The 10,969-nt window shown below is 50.5% G+C and overlaps 1 protein-coding gene across 2 annotated transcripts; it reads left to right on the plus strand.

Moving 5' to 3' along the window:
* Positions 1 to 2,812: 2,812 nt before the first annotated feature.
* LOC123378590 (zinc finger protein RFP-like) lies at positions 2,813 to 10,653 on the plus strand. 2 transcript variants are annotated; one of them, XM_045032606.1, is made up of 7 exons: positions 2,813 to 3,296; positions 5,478 to 5,573; positions 6,347 to 6,577; positions 6,837 to 6,859; positions 7,510 to 7,625; positions 8,318 to 8,371; positions 10,112 to 10,653. In XM_045032606.1, exons 1-7 carry the CDS (start codon positions 2,880 to 2,882, stop codon positions 10,624 to 10,626), a joined length of 1,452 nt encoding a protein of 483 aa, XP_044888541.1. In that variant the 5' UTR covers positions 2,813 to 2,879; the 3' UTR covers positions 10,627 to 10,653. The 2 variants fall into 2 exon arrangements, with proteins under 2 accessions (XP_044888541.1, XP_044888542.1); XM_045032607.1 differs by having other exon boundaries at positions 8,318 to 8,359.
* The last annotated feature ends 316 nt before the right edge of the window (positions 10,654 to 10,969 follow it).

The following is a 10,969-nucleotide window of genomic DNA, read 5'->3' on the forward strand; positions in this document are numbered from 1 at the left end:
AAAGTACAGCTACGGCCGCATCCAGCTTTTCTGCCTAAGGTGGTTTCGGCCTTTCATACCAATCAGGACATCTTCCTCCCGGTCTTCTTCCCAAAACGTCATTCATCTCCCCGAGAGCAGCGCTTACATTCCCTGGATGTCCGCAGGGCACTTGCCTTCTACATCGATCACACAAGGCCCTTTCGTAAGTCCCCCCAGCTTTTTGTGGCAGTAGCGGACCGTATGAAAGGCCTCCCTATCTCCACTCAGAGGATCTCCTCGTGGCTGACAGCATGCATCCGCATGTGTTTGACTTGGCCCATGTTCCGGCAGGCCACCTCACTGCCCATTCCACGAGAGCTCAGGCTTCCTCGGCCGCCTTCCTGGCGCACGTGCCGGTCCAGGAGATCTGCAGGGCGGCAACCTGGTCATCAGTACACACGTTTACCTCGCACTACGCTTTAGTGCAACAGTCTAGAGACGATGCCGCCTTCGGCTCGGCAGTTTTACACTCGGCCACGTCTCACTCCGACCCCACCGCCTAGGTAAGACTTGGGAATCACCTGACTGGAAAGCATAGGAGCAATCACTCGAAGAAGAAAAGACGGTTACTCACCGTTGTAACTGTTGTTCTTCGAGATGTGTTGCTCCTATCCATTCCAGACCCGCCCTCCTTCCCCACTGTCGGAGTAGCCGGCAAGAAGGAACTGAGAAGCGGATGGGTCGGCAGGGGTATATATCTGGCGCTATAGCGGCGCCACTCCAGGGGGCGCCCAGCCGACCTACCGAGTGTTGCTAGAGAAAAAATCTTCCGACGAGCGTGCACGCGGCGCGCGCACACCCTACATGGAATGGATATGAGCAACACATCTCGAAGAACAACAGTTACAACGGTGAGTAACCGTCTTTTACTCGGATCACCTTTTTTCCCTTTCTTAAAAATAGGAACTATGTTAGCAATTCCCCAGTCGTACGGTACAACCCCCGAGTTTACTGATTCATTAAAAATTCTTGCTAATGGGCTTGCAATTTCACGAGCCAGTTCCTTTAATATTCTTGGATGAAGATTATCTGGGCCCTCCGATTTTGTCTCATTAAGCTGCTCGATTTTGGCTTCTACTTCGGATGTGGTAATATCTACCTTCATATCCTCATTCCCATTTGTCATCCTTCCATTATCCCTAAGCTCCTCATTAGCCTCATTAAAGACTGAGGCAAAGTATTTGTTTAGATATTGGGCCATGCCTAGATTATCCTTACCCTCTACTCCATCCTCAGTGTTTAGCGGTTCCACTTCTTCTTTCTTTGTTTTCTTCTTATTTATGTGGCTCTCTCCTAAAGCTGAGGCCTCGCTAGTGCAATATGGACTGGGACAATTATCTCCAGTGTCTTATATAATAATCTGGCCAACACACCCCAGGATGCTATTAGCCCTTTTTAGCAACTGCAGTGCATTGCTGGCTCACATGCCGGTTTCGATCCATGATAATTCCCAGATCCTCTTCAGCAGTGCTACTGCTTTACCGGTTATTGTCCATTTTGTATATGTGTGTTTGATTTTTCCTTCCAAAGTGTTGTACGTTGCACTTGTCTCTGCTGAATTTCCTAGTGTTGATTTCAGACCAATTCTCCAGATTGCTGAGTAGAGGCAGTGATGTGCATTCAGAGATAACCTGTGTATTTTAGAATAGGCCTGAAAAATCATGTTTTTTACTTCATGTAATCAATTCTTGTCCACTATTTCCACCCCAGGGTGCATCTGTCTGGCCTACTGTCGGGGTGGGGGAGTTAAGGTGGTAGTGAGAGAAGAGAGAAAACCCAGGTTCTGTTCCTTGCTCTGTCAAGCTTTTTCTGTGGACTTTAAGCAAATCCTTATTCGCTTTGTGCCTCACTGTCTTCGTCTGTATAAAAAGGGGATAACAGCCCTTCTCTGCCTCAGACAGCTGTTGTGAAGTAAGTGCTCAGATACTATGAGGACAGAGGCTTTCTACCTACCTTGGATAGTCAGCAGTGCCGGCCTTTCCACACTGGCCTTGTCCCCATTTTATCCCAATTGTTTTCTAAGAGCCCCAGCTCTCAGCCTGCCGTGCTTGGATGAGAAGAGCAGTTTTCACTAAAATAAAATCTAGTCTAGCAGAAAATCTTGAGAATGAAACCAGAGTGACACCCAAAAGCTCACAAACAAAATAAATAAATAAAGGAAATGTAGGTTTTGTTTGTTCTCATAGAATATCAGGGTTGGAAGGGACCTCAGGAGGTATCTAGTCCAACCCCCTGCTCAAAGCAGGACCAGTCCCCAGACAGATTTTTGCCCCAGTTCCCTAAATGGCCCCCTCAAGGGCTGAACTCACACTCCTGGGTTTAGCAGGCCAATGCTCAAACCACTGAGCTAGCCTGTTTTAAAGCTCATAAATCTGAAGCTTGGGGAACAATTTCAAGATTTTCACTTCAGCCACCAGGGCTAGAAGCTTCCTTATTTTAGAAACTGACAGGCAAGAGTCTCAGCTAGTCACATGCTTCCAGGAGCTGGGGGTTAAAGCAACACTAACTAGCCTGGACTGGTGATAAAATCATGAGAGCTGGTGACACCGGGGCCCCTTGACACTGAGTCCCAGCAGCCTTGGTGTAAATGGCAAACAGGCCTTTCAAACACTGATTCCCATTTAACCAACTTTTTAGCTTGTGAATTTAATATCACCCCTTAGAGACACAGAGCCGCCTTAGTGCATTCTCCACAAAAGCCTCCAGGGCTGGAATGTTGCCAGGGGGTTGGTTCCAGCTGAGCAAGCAGCAGGAGTCAGTGCCAGGAAGGGAAACGCCCCGTTATTATTGCAGGAGGGATCACTGCCGCTGAGCTCAGGAAAGTGAAACTCACCCACTTACACTGCCCAGAGGGAGCCATGGCTGCAGAGAGCCCCTTGGAAAGTCTCCAGAATGAAGCTGCTTGTCCCATCTGTCGGGAGCTTTTTAAAGACCCAGTGGTTATAGACTGTGGGCACAGTTTCTGCCGAGTCTGCATCACCCAGTGCTGGGAAGGATCCGATACGAACTTCACCTGCCCCCAGTGCAGAGAAACAGTTCAGCAGAGAAACTTCAGGCTGAACAGGCAGCTGGCAAATGTCCTAGAAATAGCCAGACGTCTGAGTGCCCAGGCAGCAAAGGGAGCCGGAGGGAAGGGGCTGTGTGGGGAACACCAGGAGCCTCTCAACCTGTTCTGCGAGGAGGATCAAGCCCCCATCTGCGTGGTGTGTGACAGGTCCCGGGCTCACCGCGCTCACACGGTGGTGCCCACAGAGGAGGCTGCCCAGGTGTACAAGGTAGGGACTCACTGGCCCCTCTAATCCATTCTAACTGAATGTTAATTACAGGTTAACTGTGTCAGGACACACAATTCCTCCCTCCTACCGCTGTGGATGTAACTGCCTCATTAGGCTCTGTAAAGCCTTCACGGTATGAAAAACGCTATGAAAAGAAATGTACAGGCCGGGCAAGGTGGCGAATGAGGGGGAAATGAAGACTTTAAAGATGATGGATGTGGGAAACATTTCTCTGGGCAGCTGAAGCCATTTCAAATCTAGTTCCCACTAGTGAGATAAGTGAACAGGGATCTCACAGCCCAGCTGAAGCTGCTAAATGATCAGTGAGGTTTAAATCACAAGAGCTGCAGGCTGATCTATGCGAGAGAGCTGCCTTCAGACTGGAGAAGGGGGAGTTACAAGCTGTTGCTATTACTACATTTATTATTATTATTTTATTATCATCATTACTATTATTATTAATATTTGCATCCCAGTAACCAGTACAAATCCCAGGTGAGCTCTGACCTGGATTCTGCAGGGCCCCCACAAAATAAAGAGACAATCCCTGTCCTGGGGAGTTTACAGTCTAAATAGACAAGAGACACAAAGGGTGGGAGGGGGAAATTGAACCAGAGAGGGGCTCTGACGTGCCCAGAAAATGAGTGGCTGGGAACAGAAACCGGTTCTTCTAAGGCCTAGGCCAAAGCTCCAACCACTGGGCCATGTTGCCTCCCCGACAGATCCTGCTTGTGATGAAGTGTGGCCATTTCAAGGCCGAGGCCTTGATGACAATCCCAGGCAGGCCCAGCAGGGAGCTGAGGTTTCCCACGGGGGTTCTGAATTCCCGTATTGCTCCCTGAGGGGTTAATACTCAGAGGTCGACGAGCACTAGGGGGGTCCCTGAGCCAAACGCTGTGCGGACCCTCAGCACCTGGAATCCAAACACAGAAGGGCCCCAGAGCGCAGATACCATTGGGATTAGACCAGGTTGCAGTCTGAACTGTGTTATTGTGTATGTGGCCAAGCACCAGCCAAAGGTGTTAGCGGAAACTGTCAAATGTAGGTTTATTGATTCACCACCTGTCAAGGTTCCTTCCCACTCTGAACTCTAGGGTACAGATGTGGGGACCTGCGTGAGAACCTCTAAGCTTAATTACCAGCTTAGATCTGGTTTTGCTGCCACCACCCAAATCCTTTAAGAGTTATTTGGGAAACTCTGTCTACCTTCCCCCCAGACTATCTCCCTCCCAGTAGCCTTGAGAGACTCCTCCACCAAGTTCCTGGTGGACACAGATCCAAACCCTTGGATCTTAAAACAAGGAGAAATTAACCATTCCCCCTCCTTTCCCCCCACCAGTTCCTGGTGAGTGCAGCTCCAACCCCCTTGAATCTTAAAACAAGGAAAAATCAATCGGGTTCTTAAAAAGAAGGCTTTTCATTAAAGAAAGAAAGGTAAAAATCATCTCTGTAAAATCAAGATGGAAAATAACTTTACAGGGTCATCAGAGTCAAAGAGCCCAGAGGAACCCCCTCTAGCCTTAGGTTCAAAGTTACAGCAAACAGAGGTAAATCCTCTTAGCAAAAACAAACATTTACAAGTTGAGAAAACAAAGATAAACTAACACGCCTTGCCTGGCTGGTCCTTACAAGTCTAAAATATGAGAGACTAGTTCAGAAAGATTTGGAGAGCCTGGATTGATGTCCGGTCCCTCTTAGTCCCAAGAGCGAACCACCCCCAAAAGAAAAAGCACAAACAAAAGCCTCCCCCCCACCAAGATTTGAAAGTATCTTGTCCCCTTATTGGTCCTTTTGAGTCAGGTCTCAGCCAGGTTTCCTGAGCTTCTTAACCCTTTCCAGGTAAAAGGATTTTGGTGTCTCTGGCCAGGAGGGATTTTATAGTATTGTACACAGGAGGGCTGATCCCTTTCCTTTATAGTTATGACACCACCATGTGACTCCAGCTTCTTGCTGGTTTTACTCAGTGTAGAAAGAGGACAAATAATTCTAAACTGTCTGAATAGAAAACAATCCTAGTCTCTGTTAATGAGGTTTGATTTTCTTGTGGTTCCTGATATCATGGACCCTGTAGAGCTGACAGTCACCTACAGAATCTTGGGTTGCGATGGAAAAACACCCCTCTCCACAAACACACTCTGAACCCTCAACATAAACTCACTCAAATCATTTATGTTTCTTCAGGAAAAGGTTCAGGCCTATTTGGAGACTCTGCAGGAAGAGAGAGAAAAGCTGCTGGGATTTAAAGTGATTGGAGAGGGGAAAACCTGGGAATATCTGGTAGGTGCCCAGTGCTATTAACCTGCAGAGCCTTGCAGTGGGAGGTCTGTTGTGAAACAGACTCCTCTGTGGCCTTGGAGAAAGTGGACTTGTGTGTGTTTCTCCATGACCAGGGATTGCTATGTTAGATTCATGTCTGCACACACATACACTGGCCCTGCGAAATCCTCTAGCTGGATCAGGACAACATGTTCTGCAGAATCTAAACTTCCATTCCAGTTCATTTCTAGCCCTTGCGGCTTTCACAAAACTCCTCCCAAGGTGAACTGACCTATATCCCAGGCAGCGCCGTCTGCCTGAGTCTGCAGGCATTTCTTGCCTTGTTTAATTGTTCAATTCTTTTTTCTCCTCTGGCATCTCTGTCAATGTAGTGCTGAGTCCTGCCTCCTCTGCTCTGGGTATGGATTAACATAGATCTCTGATAACACAGTGTCCCGCCCATGTTAATCATAGAAACTTCCCATTGAGAGATATTAGGGCTGGTGAGAACTAGGGTGAACAGAAGTCCTAATTTTATAGGGACAGTTCTGATATTTGGGACTTTGTCTTGTATAGGCTTCTATTAACCCCCACTCCCATCCCGATTTTTCACACTTGCGGTCTGGTCACTCTAGTGGGAACGTGTTAGAAAATCCTCTCCCTGTTAACCACAGGGTAAAGTCAAGTGTCAGACACCTTAGAGTTTGCAAAGAAATTGTGTCTCCTGCACATTTTGCACTCCATGAAAGGACCCTAGATTCTATCTCCCTGGCCTGCCTTTTTTTTTTTAATAGATCCAGACACAAGCTGAGAGGCAGAAGATTGTGTCTGAATTTCAGCAACTGCGGCAGTTCCTGGAGGAACAAGAGCAACTCCTGCTGGCCCAGCTGGAGAAGCTGGCCAGGAAGGTTGTAAAGATACAGAATGACAATGCCAGTAAACTCTCTGAGGAGATTTCCCGTCTCAGTGAGCTGATCAGTGAGCTGGAGGGGAAGGGTCAGAAGCCAGCGAGTGAACTCCTGCAGGTAAGACTAAGTTAGAAAGATCCCAGATCCCACCGCAGGGACAGGACAGCTCCTGAATCATGGGCACTGGGGTGCAGCAGTGGGAGATCTCAGTGTCATTCATAGATATAAAGGTGACATTGAGTCAGCAGATCCATGGCCTGGGCCCCAGGCCAAGCTGCTTTTCCTCATATTTGCAAATTCCCTTCCCTGGGATGCCCAGTGGATGGCGTCATGGCACATGGGACTAAGGTTGTTTTTCTGTTTCTTTCCTCTGTAGGACTTCAGAAGCACCGTGAGCGGGTACGTGTCTCTCTCACCCCCTTGTACTTCACGGTGCTGTGAAAGGGCTTGGAGAGAACATTAACAACACATCTCCACAGGGCTCTACAGCAAAATGTGTGGGGCAGGGTCACTTTTTGGATACACATTTCTCTGTTCAACTTAACCCAGAGGGTCTCAGCCTTTTATAGAAGACTCTGGAATATCCATTCAGTGGGAAAGACTGACCTAAAGTATTCCCATGAGATGTGTCATCCTGGGGGACTGGCTGCCTCAGGGTTCTGGAGATGCAATACAAGCCCTTCATCCTTGACGTACTGGTAATGATCAGACCCTGCTCAGCAGGGATCAAGGATCTTTTCCACTGGAAATCTGTCTGGAGACCTGTGTGGAATGAGCTGGTTTGGGTGCAGCTGAGGTCTCAGTCTACTAGCTGAAAGAAAGATCTCATAGCACGATGCACACAAGAAACATGGAGAGAATTGGCCCTGGAAACTTGGCTCCTCCTCTGCTGTGTGCAGGCCAGAGCGGAAGAACATGAATTGGGCTTTTGGGGGAAGGTGGCACAGCCATGGTTTGTGCTGCAGGCCCTGCAGAGCAGGGACTTCCGCTAGCCAGGAATGATGGCGAGTTAGTGACTGAAATGTAACAATGAAATTCTCTCCCCCCAGGTGTGAGGCGGGGAAGTTCCAGCAGCCCGTGGAGATTTCTCCGGAGCTACAGAAGAGACTCAGTGATTTCTCCCAAGAAAATATTGTTTTAATGGAGACTTTGAGGAAATTCAAAGGTACTGAGAGTTGGGATCTAGGATGGGAAATCACGGTGTGTCTCTGAGACTGTGGGAGGAGTTAGACTCTGGCCAATTGGTTAATAATTAGGTTATGTATCTATTTAATACAAAATGGAAAGTCGTCAAATTGAGCAGATGTAGCAGGGGCCCAAGCACCAGGATATCTCACGTTGATTCATTTAGAGAGCTTTGGCAAAATCATTAAGGTAAAAATATAGCACAGCTTGGGGGATCTCACTTTCTCTCTCCCAACTAACAACTCGAGCACAGGGCATGTGCTCGAGAGCAGTTTAGAACCCAACATTTCTGGCCACTTCTGAAATGTGGACCCAGCCCTTCATTGTGCTCTGGCCCCATACGGCAGCTGGTGTGGGCCAAAAGGGAAGGCATAAATCCTGGTGAGTCCCTCCAGCACAGGAGCCTCTTGTGTGAAACCCACAGCAGCTGGGAGGGCAGGGGGCCGTGCAAGCAAACTCTCTTGCTGCCCACCAGCAGATTACCCTGACGGGCCTCGTGCCAAAGGTTTGTGACCCCTGAAATAGAAGGCTTCAGATTAGTTATTATTAAAGAGGTGGGTGTGGCTCTGTTTCGCTCTCATTAGTAAGACCTAATTATGTCAGTTGAGAGTGGGGATGTTATAAATATGACAGCATGAAATCTCACCTCTCTTTTATCCTTTCCATCTCCAGACACTCTGCTATCTGGACCGGAGACAGGAGCACACAGACAGGGTAAGATTGCAGGTGCAGGTTATCTTTAAAAAAGGAGAAAATTTCCATGAAAACATTTCCATTAATTTGAAGCTAAAGTTTCCAACCAAACCAACACCGACCAGACTTAAAAAGAAAACATTCACTGCTAAGGAGATCCCAAGCTGAAGTCGCACAAACAGTCCTGACACCAACCTTAGTGCTCAGTTCATGCCCACGCCAGTGAATAGAAACAGATAGTGACCAACATCCAAACCCCCTTAACTCTGACCCTGGTTTTCATAGACATTCATAGGCCCTTTCAATATTAAATTGAGAGGAATGCGTAGAGAGCACTCTCCCCTTAGGGCAGACACATCCCTCTCCTTTACCCTGGCAGAGGGGGGTCTCCCCCATAGCTCTTCTCCAACATCTGACCTTTCCTTAGGCCAGAGCTGGGCTCTCCCACTGGAGCTACGCATTGCTTCATGGATTGTGCTCCGAAATTCAGACAAAAAGAGGGCAATCCCTAGGCTCATGCAGACCAGGTGAGAGATTTCAGGAGAGATTAACTTTCACTTCAGAGAAAAAAATGCATGAAAACAGTTTTATAAACAAGTAGCTAAAGACACAAACCAACCCAACACCGACTGTGACACCCCCCCTCCCCCTGAAATGCAGAGGAGATCCCGCGCAGAAGTCACACAAACAATCCTGCCACCAGTTCTTCCTCCGCTAGAGATACAGTGTCCCTCTGACGCTGCCACCTCCTCCCTTCTCTCTTCCCAAGGCCACTCTCTGGGCTGGAGTGGTTCTGCCCCTGCGCCCTGTCCCCTGCTCTTCGCCCAGGCCAGGGACAGGAGGATGGGCTCAGCGTGCAGCTTCCCCTGGGTTTATATCCGGTGCCTCCCTCCTCTCACTCCCCTCTGCACAACGTCAGGTTCCTCCTCGCTCACCCTCCGAGGAGCAGCCCCAGCAGGGAAGGGGGGAGAGAGGCAGTTTCTGCAGCCCTCACAGCAGGTCCCAGCAGCGGGGAGAGGAGCTGCCAGGGCATCTCTGCTGGGTCCCAGGCACTCAGGGCAGAGGAGCAGCTCCCCAGGCTGGCGTTGTAAATCAGAGACCAGGTGCTCTCATCTCTGTGACCCTTTTCCTCTCCAGACCATAGGTGCCAACTTCCCCCACTGCTGGTGGGTGCTCGCGCCCCCCGGCCCCACCCCGACTCCACCCTTTCCCCACCCCCACCCCACCCCCATTCCGACCCCTTCCCCAAAGTCTCAGCCCCTCCCTGCCCCTATTGGACCCCTTCTCCAAATCCCCTCCCCGGCCCCACCCCTTCCCCGAGCGTGCTGCCTTCCCCCTCCTGCCCCCTCCCTCCTAGCCGAGCGAAACAGGTGCAAGTGCTGGGAGCTAGGGGGGAAGCGGGCACGCGGTGCGCTCAGGGGAGGAGGCGGAGCGGAGGTGGAGGTGAGCTGGGCAGGGGGGTGGGGAGCTGCCCAATTTTTCGGAGCGCCCACGGAGTCGGCACCTATGCTCCAGCCTCTGCCATCTGAGCTACAGCCAGCTGGGGAACAGGCGGCTGCAGCCTCTGTCACCAAATGCCAATGTACAAAAGTGGGTCCCATTGCCCAGGCTGAGAACTGCAGTGACGTCTCTGCTCAGTGTCAGGCGCCCAGGACCGAGGCAGCTCCCTGGGATCCAGGCCTGTCCCAGGGCTGCTGGGGAGTGTGAGAAATGGTCCCCGCCTCCCCCAGGGCTGAGCTCTGCCCCTCACGCTCCGATTCTCTCTGTCCCCAGTGACGGTGACTCTGGATCCAGACACGGCTCATCCCCAGCTCGCCCTGTCTGAGGATCGGAGACATGTGAGATGGGGACACGCCCGGCAGGATCTGCCCGACAACCCTGAGCGATTTGACACTGAGCTCTGTGTGCTGGGCTGTGAGGGATTCACCCTGGGGAGACATTGCTGGGGGGTGGAGGTGGGGGATGGGGAACGCTGGGCTGTGGGGGTGGCCAGAGAGTCTGTGAGGAGGAAGGGCTGGATCAGTCATAACCCTGAGGGGGGGATCTGGGCTGTGCAGCGGTGGGGGTGTCAGTTCCAGGCTCTCACCTTCCCTGAGACCCCCCTGCCCCTGAGCCGGGTCCCCAGAAGGATCAGGGTTTCTCTGGACTGTGAATGGGGGCAGGTGGCATTTTTTGATGCTGATAACGAGGCCCCAATCTTCACTTTCCTGCCAGCCTCTTTCACCGGGCAGCGAATCCGTCCCTGGTTCTGGGTCTGGACAGGATCCTGGCTCAGACAGTGTTGCTGAGACATGGGGGGGGGGATATCGCCCTGGAGTCTCACACACCCTTGTCTTTGTGACACTGGAAGTTTCCTGTTTCCCTCAGGCTTTCTGCCATGCAATCCCCACGACCCTGGCGGCCCTGCTAGGTGTCTGCCCTGCCAAAGTATGGAAAACAGGGGGTGGCTTCTCTACCTCCGCCAATCTCATCCACCCAAGGCTTTTGCCGCCATATGTCACTGTCCTCTGGCACAGGAGGACTCTGGGAATTCTGGCTCAGACAGTGCTACTGAGACATGGTGGGAATAGGCCAATGGGCATGAAAAAATGGGTGTCTCTAATCACAGTCATCCTAGTCTGTGATACTGGA

Source organism: Mauremys mutica, chromosome 10 (genome assembly GCF_020497125.1).
Source record: "Mauremys mutica isolate MM-2020 ecotype Southern chromosome 10, ASM2049712v1, whole genome shotgun sequence".
Classification (NCBI taxonomy): domain Eukaryota; kingdom Metazoa; phylum Chordata; order Testudines; family Geoemydidae; genus Mauremys; species Mauremys mutica.